Source organism: Phyllobates terribilis, unplaced genomic scaffold (genome assembly GCF_046119375.1).
Source record: "Phyllobates terribilis strain yellow unplaced genomic scaffold, ASM4611937v1 Scaffold_11__3_contigs__length_659146591, whole genome shotgun sequence".
Classification (NCBI taxonomy): domain Eukaryota; kingdom Metazoa; phylum Chordata; class Amphibia; order Anura; family Dendrobatidae; genus Phyllobates; species Phyllobates terribilis.
Genome location: NW_027362771.1, coordinates 271,075,832 through 271,102,961, shown reverse-complemented (window position 1 = coordinate 271,102,961; position 27,130 = coordinate 271,075,832). Strand labels below are relative to the sequence as shown.

General features: G+C 41.2%; 1 protein-coding gene across 2 annotated transcripts in view; it reads left to right on the top strand.

Moving 5' to 3' along the window:
• The window catches only part of SEMA3E (semaphorin 3E), a 312,174-nt gene that overhangs the window by 217,426 nt on the left and 67,618 nt on the right, over positions 1-27,130 (top strand). For both annotated transcript variants that reach the window (XM_073652328.1, XM_073652327.1), the window contains exon 5: positions 19,584-19,677. In XM_073652328.1, coding sequence (XP_073508429.1) covers positions 19,584-19,677 — 94 coding nt within the window. The remainder of the gene's footprint in view (positions 1-19,583; positions 19,678-27,130) is intronic.

The following is a 27,130-nucleotide window of genomic DNA, read 5'->3' as shown; positions in this document are numbered from 1 at the left end:
TAAGGGTAACTTTTTTCAGACCAAGCAGAGGGAAAAAATTATGGAACAACTCAATTCTGAGGAAAAGATTATGGAATCACCCTGTAAATTTTAATTTTCAAAACTAAGACCTGCATCAAATTAGATCTGCTCGTTAGTCTGCATCTAAAAAGGAGTGATCACACTTCGGAGAGCTGTTGCACCAAGTGGACTGACATGAATCATGGCTCCAATACGAGAGATGTCAATTGAAACATAGGAGAGGATTATCAAACCCTTAAAAGAAGGTAAATCATCACGCAATGTTGCAAAAGATGTTGGTTGTTCACAGTCAGCTGTGTCTAAAATCTGGACCAAATACAAACAACATGGGAAGGTTGTTAAAGGCAAACATACTGGTAGACCAAGGAAGACATCAAAAAGTCAAGACCGGAAACTTAAAGCAATATGTCTCCAAAACCGGAAATACACAACAAAACAAATGAAGAACGAATAGGAGGAAACTGGAGTCAATGTCTGTGACCGAACTGTAAGAAACCGCCTAAAGGAAATAGGATTTACATACAGAAAAGCTAAACAAAAGCCATCATTAACACCTAAACAGAAAAAAACAAGGTTACAATGGGCTAAGGAAAAGCAATCGTTGACTGTGGATGACTGGATGAAAGTCATATTCAGTGATGAATCGCGAATCTACATTGAGTAAGGTGATGATGCTGGAACTTTTGTTTTGTGCCGTTCCAATGAGATTTATAAAGATGACTGATGGAGAGAACATGCAAATTTCCACAGTTATTGATGATAAGGGCTGCATGTCAGGTAAATGGTCCAAATTGAATAAAATAAAAAAGTGGTCTATAGGGCGCTAAAAGAATGAACACTAGAGGTGAAAAAAATTTTAGGGCTAAAAAATAAATTTAATGAGCCCTTTCCACAACGCGTTTCGATAGTAAACTATCTTCCTCAGGTGGTACAAGGGTATGAGCACAAACATAAAATATATATAGACAAACATTCACAGTGATTGCACCCGTCGGTTTCTATATTTTTAAAATATAAGGAGCATATTAGGACCGCACATGCAAAGGGTCTTCTAAACAAAAAAGATAAAAAAAAATTGGATATAACTACATTCAGGGTTCTTTTTTTCTATTTCCTCCCCAAGATACACAAAAACCCCATCAATCCCCCGGCCCACCCATTCATTTCGGGAATTGGTTCCATCACCAGTAACCTTTCCCATTATGTCGACCTTTTTCTTCAAAAATATGTTCTTAAGCTTGATTCCTACCTGAGAGACTCCACCCAACTAATTAAACTTTTGAGAAACCTCCCCCCTATGAATGATTGCCTCATTTTGACCCTTGACGTTAGTGGCCTTTATAGCAATATATCCCACAACTTGGGGTTGCAAGCAATCGATCAATTCTTGTCGATGGACACTAATATTCCAGTTGAGCAAAGGAATTTCATTAAAACATATATTATGTTTATATTAAATAATAATGTATTCACATTTGAAGGGGTGGTTTCCCGTCAGGTAAAGGGCTGCGCGATGGGGACGAGGTTCACCCCCAGTTATGCAAATTTGTTTATGGGGGTTTTTGAGTCCGTCTTCATCGTGCAGTCCCCCCTGGCGGCCAGCCATGTGGTGTTTTATCACCGCTTCATAGACGACTTATTTTTCCTGTGGAGGGGAACTAGCGAGAGTGAATTGAAATTCGTTGAGGAACTCAACGCCAATCCATGGGGTTTATCATTTACAGCAACCTTTTCTGAAACCGCCTTACAGTTTTTGGATCTTATGGTGCAGTTTGATCTAACAGTAAGATTGTTCATATCAACTTTTTTTAAACCTGTGGATGTTAACAGTTATTTAAGGTTCGATAGTGGACGTGTTCCGAAATGGATCACCAATGTCCCTTATAGGCAATATTGGAGGGTCCGAAAAAACTGCACCAGAGATTCTGAATTTTTAGTGGAATCTAAAATATTGGAAAAACGATTTCTACAGAAAGGCTACCCCAAGAAGTCATTGATGGATGCTTTCTCCAGAATTAAAACCCTTACACAGAATATGTGTCTTGATAGGATTGAGTCATTTACCGATAAAAATAAGAGTAGAAATAAATTAGCCTCAGATTTGACTAGATGGAGCATGGTCACCACATTTAGTCAATCAAGGGTTACCATCCGTAATATTTTGGATAAATTCTGGTTTATCTTGAAGGGTGACCCCATTTTAGGATCCTTTATACCTAACAAGCCGAGCATTATTTATAGGAAGAACAGAAATTTGCGAAACTTAATAGCACCAAGTAATACATCCCTGAAATCTAGAATATTTCCCTCACAAGAGGGCGTCTGTTCAGGGTGTCTTCCATGTAATATGCCTAAATGTTTATGTTGTAGAGTCATTCAAAATGGTAATCAAAAGAAATTTTCATCATATACCACAGGGAAAAAAAAAATCTCTATCAAACACAATGTGAATTGTCAGGCGACACATGTGATCTATTTACTTGAGTGCACTTGTAACCTCCAGTACGTGGGTCGAACGATACAAACTATGCACGCACGTCTAAATAAACATAGACATAACATTCGGATAGGTTATAAATTACACAGCGTATCCAAACATTTTAGCATTGTTCATCAAAAAGATCCAGGAGATATGAGGCTTACTATTATAGACCACATACCTGATACTGTCCCCGACCGATTAGTGAGTTTGATTAATAAAGAAAGTTTTTGGATCTTCAAGTTGGGCATGTTGGCCCCTGAGGGTCTGAATTTGGCCCTTGAAAATGTAACCAGCTCTTAAGGTCATTTCCTTCTCCTTTCTAATGGAATTATTATTGCTATGTTTTACATGTGTTTTTTTTTTCTCTTTTTTATGATGCAGTTTTGAATAACAGTTTTTTAACATGTATTACTTCATTCTACATCTCATTTAATATGTTTCGATTTTTTGTATTTATGTGTAGGTGATTTCTATGAAATTGATGTAGGCACTACAGATGTATTTTTGTATAACTGTTTATCAACATGTATTGCCATATTCTATACCTTATCCAATGTGTTTTTGATACTTTGTATTCATGTGAAGGTGGCTTATGTGAAACCAATGTGGACACTTCGCACCAGCACATGAAGGGTTTCCTTTGTTTGGACCCAGGTTAACTAATTAGAATCAACCAATCACTGTGAATCTTTGTCTATATATATTTTATGTTTGTGCTCATACCCTTGTACCACCTGAGGAAGATAGTTTTCTATCGAAACGCGTTGTGGAAAGGGCTCATTAAATTTATTTTTTAGCCCTAAAAATTTTTTCACCTCTAGTGTTCATTCTTTTAGCGCCCTATAGACCGCTTTTTTATTTTATTCAATTTGGACCACTTTCAGTCCCCCTTTGGGGGTTAGCGGCAGGAGCAGCTTCTAGTTAATCATTCTCAAATCCCCCCACTATAAAATTCCCCTTTGGCTGCTAAACTCAGGACCTGCGGTTGGGGGCTGCACTCTCCTAACTTTCAGGACCTGTGGTGATGCACATCTAATCCTGAGTCACGTGATCTGTGGGCGGACACGTGGCCTGCAATTTTGGAACCTGGAAGCGGTGAGCATGAGCGGCGGTCTGCAGCACACGGCACGTGGTTTGCCAAGCTACCTGTACCTTGCGGTGAGACGTGCCTGCTCCTTCCATCCTTACACTAACACCGGGGTTGTGCAGGGGTGCACAACTCCAATAGGTGAATGGCCTTTTGGCTGTTTCCATCACATCTACCTATCAGGTCCTTCACATAGCGCGCTTTTTCTCCCTTTCTCTTGCATATCAGGTAAAGGCGCTGGGGAGATGGCTGTCATTACATCTTCAATAAATGCCCAAGTTTACATTGATATTTTGGACAGTTTTCTTATCCCATCAATTGAAAGGATGTTTGGGGATGATGACATAATTTTTCAAGATGATAATGCATCCTGCCATAGAGCAAAAACTGTGAAAACATTCCTTGAAAGAAAACACATAAGGTCAATGTCATGGCCTGCAAATAGTTCGGATCTCAATCCAATTGAAAATCTTTGGTGGAAGTTGAAGAAAATGGTCCATGACAAAGCTCCAACCTGCAAAGCTGATCTGGCAACAGCAATCAGAGAAAGTTGGAGCCAGATTGATGAAGAGTACTGTTTGTCACTCATTAAGTCCATGCCTCAGAGACTGCAAGCTGTTATTAAAGCCAGAGGTGGTGCAACAAAATACTAGTGATATATTGGAGTGTTCTTTTGTGTGTTTGTTTTTCATGATTCCATCATTTTTTCCTCAGAATTGAGTGATTCCATAATTTTTTACCTCTGCTTGGTCTGAAAAAAATTACCCTTACTGAGTACCACATTTTTTATCTTGATTTCTTTTAGTGTTTCTTAAAGCCCTAAAGTTGCCATTTGATATGACTTAAGTTTTGTGCCTTGTCTGTGGTCTGCTTTTTTCAACAACATTAAACAACTGAATGAACATCCTCCGAGCCTGGTGATTCCATAATTTTTTCCAGGGGTTGTATAATAAAGGCAGAATGGGTGATAATTCCTGTACCCTGTGATGTAGAAACCAAATTATCATTTTGTGATTTATCACTCTATATTGAGGATTTTTACTTGTAGTCAATTTATTTACTTCAGAATACAACTTTTACTTGTTATTTCTTAAGGTGGAGTAAACATTTAGTAAATGCTTTGTTACGTCGCAAAAGGGAATGACATATACTTTAAAATTAGGATTTTCTGATTGATTGGTTCTGACCGTCAGAATTTGTGATAAACAAATTTAATAAAGTGGGATTGAATTTTCATAAAACTTTACAAAAATTAGTTTTCTCCAGAATAAGAACTTTTTGCAATTTGCTTCATGTGAATTTAGCAACATGGCAGCCAGCTACAGCCACCATTTCCCTGAACCGTATAAGGTCAAGTAAACCGTTAAAAAAAACGTTGCAAATGGAATTGATCTGTAAAATCAGTGCGATCTGGCAAATTCAATCAAATCTATTTACCATCCCTATAATCCTTAGATTCAACGAACATAATCATTGCTTTTTTGCTGTAACATTTGGACTATACATGAGCATTAGTGGAAAATAGATGGGAAATATTAGGAAATAGTTAATTACTTTGGGAAAAACAATGAGCGTAATATCTTTTTGCCTATTTTTTTTATACTTATTTAAAAAAAACTAAACGAACACCAGGTTTTCAAAAATCAAAAATGTGCATGACCTTTATAGAACGGCGTATTGGGACCACACCTAGCACACTTTGCACTGCTTTATATTACTTAATGAAAATATAAGGCTTGGTCAGCTCCAAGGGAGATCTTACTCGAGTGGCTGTTTTTAATTTATTTCAATTTCCGCATTGCTTACACATAGGATATGTCAATGTCAAAAGAGCTGAAATCCCTAAGGTTATAACCTTATCTAATAGATATTATCATATAATTGTAATCCCTCTTCAGCTCAAATTGTGCACATGTGGAAATGAGCAGATGCAACACGTGAAATATATTGAGTTAACCTGCTTCCAAACTGTTTCCAGCAGTCACACATTGCTGTATGGATAGTGTCACGACTTTGAAATCATGATTATTATTCATTCAGCAGTTAGTGTGAATAGTTCTGTAATTTGAAGGAAATCATTGACAAATCTTATGAAATGGCTGTTCCATTTTAATTGCTCTGAGGATTCAGTTCCATCTTTTAATTTTACACGTTAAAGGTATCCATTGACTTACAATAGCATGTGGAGGTAAAAAGAGTGTCCTGTCAATCTCCTATAGGTCAGTATACATCAGTATAACATAGTAGACTATACTTTCCATAGACTGGATCCTGTATTAACTCCTTTCCAATGAGGACAATTTCCTTTTTTCCTTTTTAGTTTTTTTCCTTTCCTTCTTCTAAGAACCATCATTTTTTTATTTCTGTCCACATAGACCTATGAGGGCTTTGTTTTTTGTGGGATGAGTTGTACATTTGAATGACTCCATTAATTTTACCACATACTGTACTGGAGAATGGGAAAAAACTTCCAAGTGCGATAAAATTGTGAAAAAAAAACGCAATTCTGACATTGTTTTTTGGGAATTGTTTTTAGGGCACATTTTGTGTGGTAAAAATTGCCCGGCAATATTATTCTCTTCATCAAACCAATTACAGTGACACCAAACTTGTGCAGTTTTTATTATTTTAGTGTTGAAAAAAAATCAGAACTTTAAAAAAATATATATTATCCTGTCATCAATTTCGGTAAATTGGAACATTTTCATTTTTCGGTCAATGGAGCTGTATGATGGCTTTGGCGGAACTAGACAACATTATTATTGATACCATTTTGGGATACATGTGACTTTTGTTCACTTGTTACATCATTTTTTTGTGGTATTGCTGTATCCGAAAATCCAGAGTTTTGACTTTTTTTTTTTCTGTTTACAGTATTTACCAATCAGGTTAATTATTTTTGATATTTTGATAGATTTAATTTTTCTGGGCGCGGTGATACCTCAAGTGTATTTTTTTAATTTCTTTATTATCTTCACTTTTATTGGAGGAAAAGTACAATGATCTGAACTTTTAAGGTTTTTATCTTTTTCAGATTTTTTAAAACTTTTTTTTACTTTTCACTGTATTTATTAGTCCCCTTTGGTGAATTAAACCTATGATTGTCTGATCACTCATACTATATAAAGCAATACCATAATATTGCTGCATTTATAAAAATCACAGTCTCCATTGAAGCCTGGCCACAGGCTGACTTTCAGGGGAGCCCTGTAATGATAAAAACAATGGTCTTCAACTGACCTCCAGCTGTCATAGCAACTCATCAGCGCACTGCGATCACGTCACTGGCGTGCCGATGAGCTCATAGAATGAGGCATCCCCATGCCAGCTTGCTGTTAATGCTGCCATCAGAGATTGACATATAGCAGGTAAACCATGGCTGATAGCTGTCCAGGAAAGATGTGGCTGGTGCATCCTGTGAGCCTGCTCCATGCACTCGCTAACAACTTATGTCATATATGTACAGCGGATGTTGGTAAGGGGATAAAACAAATTCTTTGAAAAGATAGCATGATAGTATCAATCGGAAAGTAAACATACTTTGTGGTGAAAGAAATGTTCTCTTTGATTGCTTCATCTGTTTACATCAAGAACTTCAGCTCAAAACTCAAAAGCACCCAAATTTAAAACAAATGATTTGATAGGACAAATAAAAAGAAACATACAATAAAGGGTATATTCACCCCAACATTGTAAATGGGTTTAAAAGAATATGTGATTATGATGTTAAAAATAGGATCTATCTACACCACATATTGGTCAACATACTACCTATTAGTGATTGAGCACTTCCCCTATTTATTTTTATTTTATTTTACTTATCAGATTTATTTGTGCTGCTGTACCCCATGTTCTGGACTAGACCTAAAAACATGCACACAGTGAACAAATATACAAATGGCAACCAGGTCATTAATTTGGCATGTTAGTCATATGCCCAAGTAAGTCATAGAATGAACATACATTGTTATAGTGATAACCTAACATATGGCATTTCAATATAATCTCAATAAGCATGCTAGATCATCTATACCACCACTGGGAAACCAGGGTGGATATCTCTGTACTGTGCACCATCTATCTCCTGAAGAAGCTAAGGGAGAAACGTGTCGGGAGACGCACGTACCTTTATGACAGGGATTAATATGAAAAGGGCTAGTTGTGGACTGCCCTTGTAAGGGCAGGAGTTTGGGGGTTTGAGAGCCAGAAGTAAAAACCCTGACAGGGCACAATAGGGCCTTCTCCTGTATCCTGCCTTTTCTCCAATGCTGGTATTGGTCTGGAATACTGTCCACTTCATAAGAAAACTAAAGACATGGGTGAGACTGTTCCATTATTGTTATGGTTGTGGTAAATACCATGCTCTCTGTATATAAGCATTGGATTTCTAGTTTTTGATTAGCACCCAGGTTATTATATTGAAATGCCATATGTTAGGTTATCACTAGTGCTGAGCGAGCACTAAAATGCTCGGGTGCTCGAAGCTCAGGCCGAGCTCGCCGTGATACTCGGGTGCTCGACCCGAGCAACGAGCCCAATGTCAGTCTATGGGAGACCCGAGCATTTTTGCGGCGGCACCCCCGGCAGTCATTTAAAAGCCTAAAAAGTGCCCAAAACGATAGTGACAGTGCTCAAATGACATGTAGACAGCATGGGGATCGCCCCAGGAAGCATTTCTGACCCCCAGGACACTGCTGTCAACAGCGTGGTCAGATGTACTAAGCCACTTTTAAGGGCTCACAATAAAACGTTCAAAAACGAAACTGAAACTGCTTTCCTGGGAAATATGTTAAGGAAGTTCCTTTCCAGGGTAAAGACTTGTGTATAAAGTAAAATAAATAACCTCCAAAAAAAATACTCCTCCACACCTTGGGCTATGTTCACAAGTAGCATTTTATATGCATTTTTGCACTTTTGTATTGGTTTCAACCGTGACAAATGCATTCACCGGGAAATGTCATTTTAACATTTTACAATCTTATCTGGCCATGTGCTGTGTGACACATGCTTGCAGTGCTGAAAAGACAAGAGAACAGCATAGGGAAGACCCCTGGAATCATCTCTGACACCCAGGTCATTGCCTAAAAGTATGCCCATCAGAAGATGCAGACTTGCAACTATCCCCGTGCTAGTCCTTGTCCCAGGGCAGTGTTCAATTGTACCTCCCCCATTCCTTGCAATGCAAGCCAAATATGCAGCCTGCCACCCACCCACCCCCAGGCTGCAATACCATACTGCTAGCTTGCACTTGAAATGGGGCCTTTTAGTTAGGAGAAGGCTGAAGCTGGCCACTACCTCATGGCTGCTTCGGCGGCGAGGTCTCCATACTCAGTCCCCAGCCGCCACTATTTGTCCTGGTAACCTTCCCCACACTTTTCTTAGCCTGGCCTGCTTTAGGGCAGCATTGGACGAGCCCACCAGAGAACCAGACTCCTCCGGTGGACCCTGGCTTCTCCATCAGGGGAGTTGAGAGTGCCAAGGTGAGGAGCATGATGATGATAGAAGTTAGCATCTGCTTTTTTTTCTTTTAATGCAAGCGAATGTATGTAGTAGCGGTCAGGCCTGAGGTGGTCAGCGTTTTGGCGCATATCCTACCTCCTCCGAGGATTGCTGGATGTTTTCCTGCTACCATCCCAGTTCTATGACTCCTGTTAAAACAAAGCTTCAGGTGATAAATGATGGATGAGGTGGTGGCAAAGGAGAAAGAGCAGGAGGAACAGGAACCATTCACATCAATATCAGGCCAGTCAACCACACATGTCTTGTAGGATTTGTTTCTGTACCAAAAGGAGCGGTTCGGCTACACAGTTATAGGGCATACAGCGAGTGCAATGCCTACCAAAAATTTAGAGGCACTTCAATGCCCCTTGGTAGTGACATGGAGGTTAGAGGGCCTTAACTAAACCATTTTTTCCATTTATAGCAACTGGGTCTCCTGTGCACTGTTGGCCTAAGCAGTGAATGGAAGGCTTTCCAAAAATTATGAGGAACTGCAATGCCCCTTGAAAAAGACGTGGATTACAGCATACTAAAAACCTTCTACCCATTATTGGGGAGTGGGTCTCCCTTAGTGTTCGCCTATGCATTGAAAAGCAAAAGCTGACTAAAATTAGGAGGAAATGCAATGCCCGTTGGAAGAGTCGTGGAGGTCGCAGTATCTTAACAAGACGGTTTTAATGCCCCTCAGAAGAGACGTGGAGGTCCCAGTAGCTTAACAAGATGGTTTCAATGCCCCTTGGAAAAGAGATGGAGGTCACGTAGCTTAACAAGACGGTTTTAATGCCCCTTGGAAAAGTGGTAGAGGTCACAGTAGTTTAACAAGACAGTTTTAATGCCCCTCGGAAGAGACGTGGAGCTCCCAGTAGCTTAACAAGATGGTTTTAATGCCCCTCGGAAGAGATGTGGAGGTCACAGTAGCTTAACAAGACGGTTTTAATGACCCTTGGAAAAGTGGTGGAGGTCATAGTAGCTTAACAATATGGTTTTAATGCCCCTTGGAAAAGTGGTGGAGGTCACAGTAGCTTAACAAGATGGTTTTAATGCCCCTCGGAAGAGACGTGGAGGTCCCAGTAGCTTAACAAGACGGATTTAATGCCCCTTGGAAGAGACGTGGAGGTCCCAGTAGCTTAACAAGACGGTTTTAATGCCCCTTACAAGAGCCATACAGTACAGCATATTACAAACATTATTCCCATTATTGGCGAGTGGGTGCCCCATAATCTTTGCCTATGCCTTCCAAGCAAAAGCTACCAAAAATTAGGAGGAAATGCAATGCCCGTTCGAAGAGTCGTGGCGGTTAGAGTTAATTAAAAACAACATTTCAATGCCTCTTGGAAGAGCTGTGGAGTTCAGAGTGGTTTAACAAGACGCTTTAATGCCCCTCAGAAGAGACGTGGAGGTCCCAGTAGCTTAACAAGACGGCTTTAATGCCCCTTGGAAAAGTGGTGGAGGTTACAGTAAATTAACAAGACGGTTTTAATGCCCCTCAAAAAAGATGTGGAGGTCCCAGTAGCGTAACAAGATGGTTTTAATGCCCCTTGGAAAAGTGGTGGAGGTCACAGCAGCTTAACAAGACGGTTTTAATGCCCTTCGGAAGAGACGTGGACGTCCCAGTAGCTTAACAAGACAGTTTTAATGCCCCTCAGAAGAAATGTGGAGTCCCAGTAGCTTAACAAGATGGTTTTAATGCCCCTCGGAAGAGATGTGGAGGTCCCAGTAGCTTAACAAGATGGTTTTAATTCCCCTTGGAAAAGTGGTGGAGGTCACAGTAGCTTAACAAGACTGTTTTAATGCCCTTCGGAAAAGACGTGGACGTCCCAGTAGCTTAACAAGACAGTTTTAATGCCCCTCAGAAGAGATGTGGAGGTCCCAGTAGCTTAACAAGACGGTTTTAATGCCCCTCGGAACAGATGTGGAGGTCCCAGTAGCTTAACAAGATGGTTTTAATGCCCCTTACAAGAGCCATACAGTACAGCATATTACAAACATTATTCCCATTATTGGGGAGTGGGTCTCCCATAGTCTTTGCATATGCCTTCCAAGCAAAAGCTGCCAAAAATTAGGATGGAGGAACTTGCAATGCCCCTTACAAGAGCCATGCATTACAGCATAATACAAACATTATTCCCATTATTGGGGAGTGGGTCTCCCATAGTCTTTGCCTATGCCTTCCAAGCAAAAGCTGCCAAAAATTAGGACGGAGGATTTTGCAATGCCCCTTACAAGAGCCATGCAGTACAGCATATTACTAACATTATTTCCATTATTGGGGAGTGGGTCTCCCATAGTCTTTGCCTATGCCTTCCAAGCAAAAGCTGCCAAAAATTAGGATGGAGGAACTTGCAATGTCCCTTACAAGAGCCATGCACTACAGCATATTACAAACAGTATTCCCATTATTGGGGAGTGGGTCTCCCATAGTCTTTGCCTATGCCTTCCAAGCAAAAGATGACAAAAATAAGGACGGAGAAACTTTCAATAATGGCAACACGGACCACGTTCACCCTGTTGGTATAGTGGTGGTGGAGGCTGAGGATAAGGAGAAGAACATAAAACAGCCGAAATGAGGAAGCGTATACCCATGTGTGGGTGTGAAGCGGTGCATGTGAATACACCTCCCAAAATAACACAGTGGATTTGACTTTGTTTTACTCTACTGTCATTTGGTGGTGATGAGAAGTCTGGCCCAATCCAGCCCTTGTTCATTTTGATAAGGGTCAGCTTGTCAGCATTGTCAGTTGACAGGCGAGTGCGCTTATCAGTTATAATTCCCCCAGCGGCACTAAAAACACGCTCCGATAACACGCTAGCGGCAGGGCAGGCCAGGACCTCCAAGGCGTACAGAGCGAGTTCATTCCAAGTGTCCAGCTTGGATACCCAATAACTTAAAGGCACAGAGGAATCAAGGAGGACGCTGGTACGGTCGGCAAGGTACTCCCTCGCCATCTTTTGAAACTTTCCACTCCTTGTGAGAGTACCCCACGCCTCAGGGTCTGTCCGAAGGCAGGGTCTGAGAAAACTATCCCAGAATGTTGACAGTGTTCCCCTGCCTCTGCTGGATTGGAGTTGCGTCTCTCTCGCATGTACGCCTTGGTTGGGCAACAAACTGTGACCTCTGCCGTTATCGTGTTCAGATGGGAATTTTTTTAACAGTTCTGCAGCAAGGGCCTTCTGGTACTGCCCCATTTTTGTAGACCTCTCCACCTCAGGAATAAGAGAGTGAAAGTTCTCCTGGTAGCGGGGGTCTAAAAGTGTCACCAACCAGTAATGACTGTCACCCAACATTTTGACAATGCGAGGGTCACGGTTAAGGCAGCGTAACATAAAGTCAGCCATGCGTGCCAGACTGGTAACAGGCAAGACTTCCATGTCCTCACCAAAATGACGACTGACCATGCTCTCCTCCTCCTCTCCCCCCCCCCTGTCCTCAGGCCACCCACGCTGAACCGACGGTATGACAGTTGTACAGGTACTACCATCTACAGCGCATGATGCAAGCTCCTGTTGTTCCTCCTCCTCCTCCTCTCCCTCATTGTCCCCCAATGCATGTTGGGATGAGATGAGGCTGGGCTGTGTGTAATCGACCGCTACGGCTTCTTGATCCATCTCATCATAATCTGGCTGCAATGCCTCCTCTTTAAGTCTCTGCAGAGAGCATTGCAAAAGACAGACAAGTGGAATGCTGACGCTAATGATGGCATCATCGCCACTCACCATCTTGGTGGACTCCTCAAAGTTTGTCAAGATGGTACATATGTCAGACATCCAGGTCCACTCCTGAGGTCTTATGTGTGGAGTCTGACCTGAATATCGACGGCCTTGTTGCAGCTGGTACTCCACAACTGTTCTCTTCTGCTCACAAATCCTTTGCAACATGTGGAGGGTAGAGTTCCAACGTGTGGATACATCACACACAAGTCGGTGTTCCAGAAGCTGCAAACGCTGCTGCAACACAGCAAGGGCGGCGGAAGCTGTAGCCGACTTGCGAAAATGAGCTGACAAGCGGCGTACTTTGACGAGCAGATCTGTCAACTCGGGGTACGATTTAAGAAACCGCTGAACCACGAGGTTAAGCACATGAGCCAGGCATGGTACGTGTGTGATCTCGCCTTGCCTCAGAGCCGCCACCAGGTTACGGCCATTGTCACACACGACTATGCCTGGATGTAGGTTCAGCGGTCTCAGCCACAGATCTGCCTGCTCTTTCACAGCTGTTCACAACTCACAAGTAGTGTGAGGTTTCTCACCTAAGCTTATGAGTTTCAGCACAGCCTGTTGCCGCTTGGCGGAGGCAGTACTGCAGTGCTTCCAGCTTGTAACTGATGTGGTGATATCTGAGATGGAGGCTGAACATGAGGAGGAAGAGGATGATGCGCAGGAGCTGTACACTGTGGGGGCAACTCTGACTGACATAGGGCCCGCAATCCTCGGTGTGGGGAGGATGTGTTCCATCCCAAGGTCCGACTGGGTCCCGGCTTCCACTATGTTTATCCAGTGTGCCATCAGGGAGATGTACCATCCCAGGCCATAAGCACTTGTCCACGTGTCCATTGTCAGGTGGACTCTCCCAGTAACTGCGTTGTTGAGGGCACGGCGGATGTTTTGGGAGACGTGCTTGTGCAGTGCGGGGATGGCACACCGGGCAAAATAGTGTCGGCTGGGGACTGAGTACCGAGGGACGGAAACCGCCATAAGGTTGCGGAAGAATTTTGTCTCCACCAGCCTTAAAGGCAGCATTTCCAATGCAAGCAGTCGTGAAATGTGCGAATTTAGGACTGTGGCCTGTGGGGCGTTAGCTGCAAATTTCCGCTTTCGTTCAAAGGTCTGGGATATGGACAATTGAACGCAGCGGTGGGACGTGGACGTGGACGTTGATGCTGTTTCTTGAGAAACTGCCATAACAAATTAAGACTGAGAGGAGGGGGTATCTTTGCATGCAGTATGGACAGGGGATTGGCTTGCACACACAACAGGGGTTTCTATTGCACGCACAACAGCGGAAGAAGCAGTGGTGACACCCGCTGACACTGGTCGTGGACCCTGGGGTTCGCCCCACAAAGTCGGGTGCTTTGCTGCCATGTGCCTGATCATGCTGGTGGTAGTCAGGCTGGTAGTTTTGTCACCCCTGCTGATGCTGGCATGGCAGGTGGTACAAATGGCCTTTTTGGGGTTATCAGCAGAGTCTTTAAAAATATTCCAGACTGTGGAAGACCAACAGGTTGTACTGGCAACGTCCCTCGTGTTTGTGTTACGGGGAACTGTTGCTCTGCATGTCCTCCTGCCACAAGGGGTCTGTTACCAGATCATCCACCACCTCCTCCTCTTCAATTTGCGCACCACGATCCTCCTCCTCTCTTCCTGGCAATTGTGTCTCGTCATCGTCCACCTCTTGTGACAAAATGCCAGAGTCGACTTCCTGTGGCCATGGCTGTTCAAATATTTGGGCATTGCAACATGGGATCTCCTCTTCCACCACTTCAAGCGGAGCAGGCGATGGGCACAAATCTGGAAATGGACCAGTGAACAGCTCTTCAGATTGTCCAAGTGTTGGATCAGTTGCTGTCTGACAACACTCGGCATGGTGGGAGGAAGGAGCATCAGGGTGAGGAGGAGTATGCGGTCGAGACTCACGGCTACTAAGATTTGACCGTGTGGAAGACAGACCGGTAGTTGTGGTGCCCAGGTAACTGGATGTATTATCTGCTATCCAATTAATAACCTGTTCACACTGATGAGTTCGCAATACTGGTGTTGTTCTGTGCTTCCCTAGTAATTCAGTCAAGAAGTGGGAGCGAGAAGATGTGGCTGTTGGTTGTGGCGCATTTTCACCTTGGCCACGGCCCTGTCCTCTGCACGCACCATCACCAGAACGTCCAGTTCCACGTCCCTTGCCACGCGCCTTGCCCATTGTAAAGGAAGTAAAATAGCTTACACTCGCCCTATCAATGGAAAAAGGGTAAGAAAAAGTAGATTAGAACCGTGGAAGAGGAAAACCACAGTTCTATTTCTCTGGCCTACACCCGACTCTTTTAAACAATCTGAACAATCAGAGAGAAACTATTACTGTTTTTCTTTACGGAAAAAATACCAAAAGCTGTATAATAGAGACTTTTTACTGTGGGACGGCAAAACCACAGTTATAATTTACTGGTGTATACCAGACTCTTTTAAACAGATATATTGGTGTCTGAACAATTAGGAGACACTATTACTGTTTTTCTTTTCGGCAAAAAATGCCAAAAGCAGGATAATACAGAGACTTGACCCGTGGAACTGCAAAACCACAGTTCTATTTCTCGGGCCTACACCAGACTATTTTCAACAGATATATTTGTGTCTGAACAATCAGGAGACACTATTTCTGTTTTTCTTTATGGCAAAAAATGCCAAAAGCCGGATAATACAGATATTTGACCTGTGGAACTGCAAAATCACAGTTCTATTTCTCGGGCCTACACCAGACTATTTTCAACAGATATATTTGTGTCTGAACAATCAGGGAGACACTATTACAGGGGTTTTTTTAACGGCAAAAAATGCCAAAAGCAGGATAATAGAGATTTTTTACCGTGGAACAGCAAAACCACAGTTGTAATTTACTGGTGTATACCAGACTTTTTTAAATGTATATATTTGCGGCTGAACAGTGAGCGACACACTCAAACTGTTTTTCTTTAGATACAAATGGCCCAAAAGTGGATAATACAGAGGTTTGAATCGTGGAACTGCAAAACCACACTTCTGTTTCTCTGGCCTACACCAGACTATTTTCAACAGATATATTTGTGTCTGAACAATCAGGGAGACACCATTACAGTTTTTCTTTACGCCAAAAAATGCCAAAAGCAGGATAATAGAGATTTTTTACCGTGGAACAGCAAAACCACAGTTATAATTTACTGGTGTATACCAGACTTTTTTAAATATATATATTTGCGGCTGAACAATGAGCGACACACTCAAACTGTTTTTTTTTAGATACAAATGGCCCAAAAGTGGATAATACAGAAGTTTAAACCATGGAACTGCAAAACCACACTTCTGTTTCTCTGGCCTACACCAGACTATTTTCAACAGATCTATTTGTGTCTGAACTGTCACAGACACTTTTTTTTTCTTTTTTTTTTGGGGGGGGGACACCAAAAGGTTAATAAGACGGGTATTTGTACAGAGTGAAGGAGGAAAAAAAAAGAGGATTTAGATGAAAAAAAAGGATTTTTCATGGCCCCCGAGACCTGGAGCTAAGTCCAGCAATTTCAGCACCAGGAGCACACAGGACTGTAATGCAGCGTTTGCTGGTATAACCACTGCGTCTCCTATACAGCCTGCCTGCCTGCCTGATATCTGGGATGGATATTAGTCCTGAGAAGGACTGTTTTTTGATCTAGCAGCCTTTACAGACCCTACACTAACTATTTTGCAATATATATCTCTCCCTAAATCAGCAGCGCTGTCCCTATACTGTCTGATCCCAGCCGTCTGTGTCCAAGATGGCGGCGCCCGGTTTTAAATACTCGAGGTGACACTGTGTCGCAAGCCAATCAATGTAATGCCCACAACCAACATGGCTGCAGCATTACAGTGACTGGCTGGCAATCCCTGCATGTTCATTGGCTCTGTAAAGAGCGCCAAACATGCAGGGCGGAGACCCGAGCTCCCACCCGAGTAACCCAGAAATGCTCGGTGCTCACCGAACATCCCGATTAGCGTGATGCTCGGGCGAGTACCGAGCAGTGTCGAGCATGTTCGCTCAACACTAGTCATCACTATAACAATGTATGCACACTCTATGACCTTCTTTGGCATATGACTAACATGCCAAATTAATGACCTGGTTGCCATCTGTATATTTGTATATTTGTTCACTGTGTGTATGTTTTTAGGTATAGTCCAGAACACTGAGTGTTTTGGTATTGTATGTGGTCACTTTTAACAATATATTAGTAAAAGTTATGTTTTAAAATTTCTCTCTGTGCTGCAACTCTACTATTTGTTGAGATTATATTTAGGACTTTGGGACACTTCCTGTAAGTCCTTTTTGTGCCTTTTGTGCTGCTGTACCCCCTAGAGAACTAAATCCTTGTAACTACTGATAGGCACTAAGTACTATTATTTATGCAAGACACCATCAAGCATTATCTTCCTATTTCATTACACATTTAAATGTGGGTGTATGTAGAACTCGTCTAATTATATCGTTGTCGTAGTAGATGAAGTACCATCTAAACTAGTTTGCAGATACCAGTACCTGCGCTATAAATTTTACTAGTAATTCTGTTTAATTAATAAAATACAGTTGAGTACATAGTGATATTCTCCTACAGAGTCTGTAATTCCACTTAAAGGGGTATTCCCATCTACAAGATCCTATCTCAATATGTAGTAGATGTAATAATAATAATATTAGCAAATACCTCTAATTAGAAATAGAATATAGTTCTTCTGATTCACTATGTCACTTACCCAATGTGGAGGACATTGCAGTAGCTCAGGTAACCATTGTTACAACCACTCATATAGTGATAATTAATTAGTTAGTTGCTAGTAGTCGTAACCATGGATACCTAAGGTCCTGCAATGCCCTGCACATGGGTAAGCGACATAGTAAATCAGAAAAGCTATACTACATTTCTTATTTGGAGGTATTTGCTAATATTATTATTACAACGACTACATATTGTGATAGGATCTTGGAGATGGGAATACCCCTTTAATATTAACTTCTACGATGCACGACACTTGTAGATGGTCACTATTGCTGTGTGTCATCACTTAGTGTTACAATACTAGTGGAGCACGGCTGTAATCTAATAGCTGGAGGGGCATGAGCGGGACACAGCAAGAGGTAGTTAAAGTTCTTGAAAGTAATGTAAGAAACAGTAGGAACACTCCAGAGAGGAGTGGGAACAGTCTAGGTAAGACACTTCTCTGGAGGTGGAGACTGGAACTAGACAGAAGACTAGATACAGTACTCAAGGAGTGAGTCAGACTTCTATATGGCCTTAGCTAGGCCCAAACAGGAAACAAGATGGCTTCCACAGGTTTAACATAGGCTATCTTAGTAAAGGGCGATTACAGATACACAATAGCAGCCTTCAGCAGTAAGGAGTGGAAATGCAGCACAATTTCTCAACAGAATCCTGATGCTAAGGCCAGAGTCACAAGAGTGATGAATTGGACGAGTGCAATTGACTAAAAAATCGGATTGCACTCGGACTAATGTTCTTCAATGACGCAGGTCAGATCTGCGTATTTTTCCTAAGCTCTAATTGGACTAAGGAAAAATAGCAGCATGCTGGAATTGCACGCGTATATTGGACAAGACTCACCAATGCAAGTCAATGTGTGCGAGAAAGAAAACAGACGGCACACTTTGCTGGTTATCAAAAATAGGGGGGACTCCACATCATTTTTTACAATTATTTTTTTATTATGGTAAACAAGGCTAAACACCCTTTGGTGCTACATGAAAGGCACTAAAGTGAGCTGATTTATTATATGTAGGGGGCTTGTGAAATTATATATCTGTAGGATATCTATCTGTCTATTCTATCTATCTAATATATCTATAATATCTTTCTATCACCTATCTTTATCTTAGATTCTATTATTAGAACTGTAAACTAGATGTTAAGGTACATAGAGTATTATAGTATGTCAGTTATGATTTTAAAAATGCGTTGCATATGGATGGCATTAAATGCTAGTAAAAATTGCATACTCGCCTTGCACTGGCATTGCACATGGATTACCATATGGAGAGCACTTGATTCTCCATAATCACATATTGAATTAAACCCAGTGACACTGGTGGGGTGAATATATCCTTTATTGTTTGTTCCATTTTTCTTTCTAATAAATGAATTGTTTTAAATATGAGGTTTTCTTTTTAGGTTATACATCAGGAACTTTTCCTGTCTATAAGTTAAACAAAGACCAGTAACAGGGTTTTTCACTATAAAAATAAATCTCCTAAATGCTTTTCTACTTGTAAAATAACATTGAGAGCAGGTACTGAACCTCAGAGGTCCCCCCCACTGCTCAACCTATGTACCTGCAGCAGTAACGTAAGGCCAACTGTGCACATCACTACTGCTGCCAATTACAGCTCTACTGATGTGGAAGACATGAGCATCTGGGCTCAGTGATTAGCTGCAGTGGTGATGTGCGCTGTCGATGTCACCACCGCAGCCAAAATGCAGAGATAAGAGCAGCAGATGAGAGCCTATGCTGAACCCTTTGAGGGTGGGTACCTGCTCTTTTGGCTGTTTTACAGGTATAAAAGTGTTTGCGGACTAATTTTCCTTAAAGTGGAGAAACCCTTTACCACAATATGATCACAGTGTAACTTTAATTAGCATAATTACATAGCTTTACTTCAGTGTTCAGTTAAACAAAGTCCTCTGTATTTTGGTCCTACAGCACATAAGCTGTGCATATTGGTCACACTGGATTTACCTTTATTTCTGCACTTTTGTTATCTGATACTTATAGGAACATATATTCCAACAAGAGCTCCAGAAATCTGAGCGAGGACGAGGCAGATGCCCTTTTGACCCTGACTCATCTGTGATTTCAACATTAGCAGGTAATTATAATCATGTGAATAAATGTAGAAGACATCATTTTTGCCCTTTTATCTTTTTCATCAGTCAGTTATATGTCAATCAGCTTTGAACAATGAGTCTCATTCATCCAAAGTATTTATTCATGTTTTGTTTTGGTGGCCAATTGGACCCAATTAGAATTCAGATTTGATATTATAAAGCAGATATGTTACCATGATTAACAATGCAAACTGAATACATTATTAAATAGATATTTTAGCCCTAATGAGACTGGTATACCTACTTTGTAAATCAATTTCTGAAATGCTGACATTTAATTTTATGAGTCCAGCTGAAAAGTGAGAAAACTTAAAGATTCTGAGTGTATTCATTCTCCTCTTTAGGGCTCGTCCACACAATTGTATACAGTCTGAGTCCTGTCCGTGGAAACAGCAGACCACAATCCGACCAATGTTATTAAATGGGGCAGTGCAAATTTGGCAGTCTGCTTGAATTTGGCCTGAAAATGTGAAATTTTTTGATGCAAATGGAATATAAATTATTTAGCTCTGAGATCTCTCCAGACCCCAGAAAAGAACAAACATATGTAAAAATAAAATTATACCCACCTTTCATGCCTCGCCATGCAGACCCACTCTAGGCCAGTCGTCTTCTTCCCCGCTCTGGCCACCAGAGCAGTCTTCACTGGGCTATCTTTGGGTGTCTTCCAGGGTCCAGTATCTTGTGATGACTGGACCGTAATATTATGATGTCGTAGCCTTGTCAGCACAAGAGATGCCCAAAATTCTGGAAGCTAAAGGATGTCAAAGATGGTCCAGTGAAAACCGTACTGGTGACTGCACTGAGAGAGGTGAGGGCTAGAAAAAAGGCAGCCAGCCGCCATTTTGCTGGATTCATGAAAATTGAAAGATATTCATATTCTAATGAGTATGAATATTTTCTGAAATTTGAAGTGAATTGATTTGTGTATCAGTGATTCACTCATCTCTATTATGCATCCATTCTGATATGCATTTTCAAAGTAAGTAAACCAGCCTCATCAGATCTGAGAGATCTATCTTATAATAATGTATGCAGTTTGCTTTGTGAAATCTTTTGACATACATTACCTAGTTTAAACTGCACTGGAAGAACATGCGTTTTAAAATAAATGGTTGCTTTGGGCAACAGAACAGTTTTTTACACTGTTTTGATCGATAAGGGCAATTGCTTTGTGTTTTTCCTTTAATAAGTAAAACTTGACAAAAGAAATCTGAAACTTAAGCTTTACCTTGGGATAAACAAATTTTGAATGTAATAGATATGGACGCCTTTGGGGAGTATTTTTATTGTTAAGTGCATATATTTTTAGCTACATACATTTATGGGTTTCATTAAACATTTTGGACTGTTGATTTTTAGGGTATTGGCACACATCGATTCTTTTTGCTGAGTTTTTGGAGTGGAAACTGAGCGGAAGCAACAAGTTTTTGAGGCGATTTTCAGGAGAATTTGGAGAGTTTCTTCACAGTTTCTTTTCCAAAAGGCCAGTGTAAACATACCCTTAGGTGACGTTCTCATGATGACTATTTGGTGGGTTTTTGATGTTGCAACTTTCCTGCACCTATTGGGTAAATTAGGTTACTTTTTTCATTGTGTTTTTGAGTGTGTTTTTTACATGTGTTTTTAATTGTGTTTTTGACGCTGTGATATGTCACGTTTTGTGTATAATTTGTTTTTGATACTTCCTGCTTTTTGGCTTTGAAAAAGCTTTATTGATACAGCAGAAATGTGCTAATAACACATATGCAATTTTACCTGCTGATTTTCCGCATTTATGGGGAAAATCCGCATATAAAACTCAGCAAGAGAAATTAACATGCTGTGGATTTCAAACACACACCGCAGAACAGATTATGCAGCATTAAAAAGCACAGTGGGCATGAGATTTCTAAAAAGCCCATCCACTTTGCTGGAACTGTAATACGCTGCGTTTTTGGCACAGAGAAAATACACACCATTAAAAACTCCCCAGAAACTCACCGCGGGAACTTAACCTTACAGCCTCTGTTTATCATAATGCATATGTTTTGTCGAATGTTTTTACATTCACATCTACCTCTTCTGGCAGCAGGGTTTGTAACTTTCCTATGTTTTCTCCTGAATCATCTTATAATCAGATTTATTACCTCATCAATGTTCAACTCACCAGAATATTGAGTGCTTGCTAATACAAGCAAGAAGAAAGGATATAAGTAGCAATAGCATCATTCCCCTCTTAGTATCTTGCAGACTTCATGCCCAGAATGTTGAGCAGCACAGTGTATAGTGGACTCCTTAGAGGGCAATGTACCTGATAAATTAAATCTCTTAGGTGCTGATTCAGCAAAGTGTTTAAGCCAGTTTTCTGGCATCAAGCATTTTAAAAAGTCACCTTAAAGAGTCACAACATTTTTGTGATTGCGAAGTTGAGCAAATATTTTGTGAATTTAGGAGTCTCAGGCAGCTTTTCCAAAATGGGCAGAGCTTGGGAGGAGGCAGGAACAGGCTGGGTGTGGTAATGCCCATCTGACAAATTCATGAAAAGTACCTTATGCCAGAAATGTTACTCCAGTTCTTGATTGGAGTAATATTTCCTGCAAAGCTCATGGAGGCATATGCCGCTGATAAATTGTTCCTAATTCATTAAGCGGTGTGTGTCATTTAATAAAGGACTTGCAGAAATAATATGTGCCTTTTGATTAAAATTGGAGTACTAATTGCTAGTCTTAATGAATCAGGGCCTCAGGTTGGAATTCATTGCACACTTTACACCAGCGAGCTGATGCTGGCAGCAATTTTGCAAGTTTTTGCATTTTACGCCAGCCCCAGCACTTTTAGAAAAAGTGGGGTGTGCTTACCAGGAGTAACATAGTCTACTACAGCCAAATAAATATACTATTATTTACACCATAAATTGTCATAAATGAAAGCAAAAAACTTTGCCTGCTCTTCTCTGTAGATTTTCCTTCAAGATTTTGAGATCAGAAAATCTACAGTAAGTTACAATAGCAGCAAAGTGATTGAGATATTACAAAATCTCATCCACACACTGCGGAATAATCTATAATGGAAATTGACCTGCTCTGCCGATTTTAAGTCTGCAGCACATCAGTTTACCCTTTAACATTGAATTGAAGCATTTGCAGTACATAGGGTAAAACTTGTGGAAAATTAAAAACCAAAACAATTTCTCATCTAACACATGTAGATTTTTATGCGGATTTGCTGTGGATCTGCATTGGAAAATTTGCAGCAGAAATGTGTGTAAATGTACCCTATGTCATCCAGATTTATTTTGTTAATGTCAAGGAGGAAATATATGCGCGGCAAGATGGTGCAGTGGTTAGCACTGCAGTCTTGCAGCGCTGGGGTCCTAGGTTCAAATCCCACCAAGGACAACATCTGCAAGGAGTTTGTATGTTCTCCCTGTGTTTGCGTGGGTTTCCTTTGAGTACTCTGGTTTATTCCCACAATCCAAAGACATAGTGATAGGGAATCTAGATTGTGAGCCCTGATGGGGACAGTAACGATAATGTATGTAAAGCGCTGCAGAATATGTTAGCGTTATATAAAAATTAAGATTATTATAATACATGTAAATGTAGTAAAAATAGAAAATGCCCCTACCTAACATGTGTAGTAGTATTGAATTAATGTTCAGATACATATGAACTGCTTCTACAGTGTACTTATAACAACTATGCAACTGCATTCTGCAAATATGTTATACACTAGATGGTGGCCAGATTCTAAAGCATTGGGTATTCTAGAATATGTATGTGGCTGACTGTGACCAATCAGCAAAGCGGTGTTTAAATTTGGCACCAATATTGCTGATTGGTCACGACCACGACCCATCAGCGAATTGTATTAGTGAGGACCGGGGAGCAGCGCTGCCTGTGCGGGTACTTCCGCTGCGAGCAGCCAGGAGATGAGCGACTGTTCGCAGCAGAAGTATCCCGACCGGCGGCGCCGCTCCCCGGTCCCTGGGGTAGCTCTGCTGCGAGCAGTCGGGAGATGACCGACTAGCGCCGGTCATCTCCTGGCTGCATCGCCACTGACCTCCATGCGGCAGATGAGACGCTAACGGCTGCCATCTTTTTCTAAAATCCCGCGTCGCTGATTGGCCGCGGACGGACCAATCAGCGATGCGGGATTTCCTGGACAGAAGGACAGACAGACAGGATAAGACAATTATATATATTAGATGAATTACACTGCTTCTACATATGTAAAAAAATAAGGTAGTTTCCGCACATTTTGATCTAAATGTGTGAGTCCATTTGCCAGAAATAAGATTACCTCTTTCTATTCTCCCCAAATTCATTTGAGGCTAAGGTCTGTTAATAACAATAGGAAAATGTATTTACAGACAATCCTCTGGTTGTGAACTAGTTGTGTTCTGTATCTTTGTTCATAACCCAAATATGTGTGCAAGTTGGAACAGGACTGGGGAAAAAAATGAATATTCACTTTACAGCCACCCCCCTGCTCGCCACACAACATCTGCTCCTCTTATTTCTACCATATCTGTGTCCTTTTCACTATAGACCTGGAATTCCTAACACATACAGGCCTCAGATTACTATGTCACAACCTTGTGACATGGTGACCTACGGGGCCTGGACATGTATGGAAGACTTGGAGATGAGGTGCAAGATGGCGATAAGCAGTAGGGTGGACAAACAGATGAGTATTCATTTTTTGTGGTTTTTTTTAACCAATACTCAGCTCACCACCCGCCCCACTGCTCACTGTTTGGTTCTCTCCTTTCAATCATCAGGCGAGCCGCATATCTCGCATTCACTATAGGCCAGGACTTCAGGCCACATCCAGACCATAGCTCACTGTATGTCATAAGGTTGCGATGATGACATAATCTTATGGCATGCAGTAAGCTCTGGCCTGGATGTGGCCGGTAGTTCTGGTCTATAAAGGCCGGTGCACGACTGTGGAAAGTAGAGGATCGGACGGCATCTGGAGAAGTCAGCAGTTTGGTGAGAATTAGGTTTGGCTTTTTTAACATCTGACATTTGGAATTAGGGGTCGTATGTAAGTTGAATGTTTGTAAGTTGGTGACTGCCTGTATATAGATACAGGCAGTTCCCAAATTATATACATTCGACTCACATACGACCCCTAACTGACCATACCGCTTACCTCTCCAGATGCCTTCCGGTCCTCACCAATGTATGAAGCCAGACTCTAAAATCAGGGAAGAAATAAGAATGACTTAGAGAGGCAGTCTCACCAGAGACAACTCCTTCATAAAGTAGCTGCCCTGGTAATGAGCTAGAATGCCATAATTTGTTCTCCCAGAGATGTTGAATTATTTTACATTAAGGGCTCCAGGGAATCAAGAGTTTCCTTTGCAGTAGCCACTGCACAATAAATGTAGTTTTTCATGGTGGCCATTTACATAAATGTAATATACAGGTCTATCCGAACCACCTCATTTTGGCTCAGTGAGCGATACCTCTGTCATGGGCATCCATAATAGGGCATATACAGAAGATTTGTCTTCATAAGACAAATGTGAAGTATCGAGGAAAAATATACTTTTTCCTACTTCACCAACTGGTTTGAAATAAAACAAATTATCTTTTATTGCTTTTGAAAGCCTTCCTGGAAGCTTAGAAGCTACTAAAACAGAAAAGTGGGTATCAAAAATAAAGTATATTTGGATGTCAATATATTTTTTTACATTCTACTTTTTAAAACATATTGCTCAGTTTATTTAAGAACCAGTGTTTGGTGATTGTGAATATACTGTAAGTTGTTTTCATTTATGATAATAAGCAAACAAAGACTTTCAGCTGCAGTACATTGAGACACATACAGTTCCCTGACATTAATAAGTCAACCTTTCTAATTCACTTGTAATGTAGCTCTGCCATCTAGTGGCCATTCATTTTAATTATTTGTTACGTTAAGATGCACTAGATTCAAAGGCTGATGAAAAATAATGTTGTGCATGCCTCAATTTATCAGATGTCCTGTGTTTTTTATGGAACGGATGTGAACCTGGTTGCTGAAGTACAGGAAGTTTCAGTATTTGCACATCTATAATATATGTGTATTCCTTAATGTGGATATACAGTGGTGGCCAAAAGTATTGGCACCCATGCAATTCTGTCAGATAATACTCAGTTTCTTCCTGAAAATGATTGCAATCACAACTTCTTCGGTATTATTATCTTCATTTAATTTGCTTGCAAGGAAAAAACACAAAGGAGAATGAAGCAAAAATCAAATCATTGATCATTTCACACAAAACTCCAAAAGTGGGCCAGACAAGTTTTGGCACCCTCAGCCTAATACTTGGTTGCACAACCTTTAGCCAAAATAACTGTGAACTACCGCTTCCGGTAACCATCAATGAGTTTCTTACAATGCTCTGCTGGAATTGTAGACCATTCTTCTTTGGCAAACTGCTCCAGGTCCCTGATATTTGAAGGGTGCCTTCTCCAAACTGCCATTTTGAGATCTCTGCACAGGTGTTCTATGGGATTCAGGTCTGGACTCATTGCTGGCCACCTTAGAAGTCTCAAGTGCTTTCTCTCAAACCCTTTTATAGTGCTTTTGGAGGCGTGTTTTTGGTCATTGTCCTGCTGGAAGACCCATGACCTCTGAGGGAGACCCAGCTTTCTCACACTGGGCCCTACATTATACTGCAAAATTTGTTGGTAGTCTTCAGACTTCATAATGCTATGCACACGGTCAAGCAGTCTAATGCCAGAGGCAGCAAAGCAACCCAAAAACATCAGGGAACCTCCACCATGTTTGACTGTAGGGACCGTGTTCTTTTCTTTGAATGCCTCTTTTTTTTCCTGTACACTCTATGTTGATGCTTTTTGCCAAAAAGCTCTACTTTTGTCTCATCTGACCAGAGGACATTCTTTCAAAACGTTTTAGGCTTTCTCAGGTAAGTTTTGGCAAACTCCAGCCTGGCTTTTTTTATGTCTCGGGGTAAGAAGTGGGGTCTTCCTGGGTATCCTACCATACAGTCCCTTTTCATTCAGACGCCGACGGATAGTACGGGTTGACACTGTTGTACCCTCGGACTGCAGGGCAGCTTGAACTTGTTTGGATGTTAGTCGAGGTTCTTTATCCACCATCCGCACAATCTTGCGTTGAAATCTCTCGTCAATTTTTCTTTTCCGTCCACATCAAGGGAGGTTAGCCACAGTGCCATGGGCTTTAAACTTCTTGATGACACTGCGCAGGGAAGACACAGGAACATTCAGGTCTTTGGAGATGGACTTGTAGCCTTGAGATTGCTCATGCTTCCTCACAATTTGGTTTCTCAAGTCCTCAGACAGTTCTTTGGTCTTATTTCTTTTCTCCATGCTCAATGTGGTAGACACAAGGACACAGGACAGAGGTTGAGTCAACTTTAATCCATGTTAATCATAGAATCATAGAATGGTAGAGTTGGAAGGGACCTCCTGG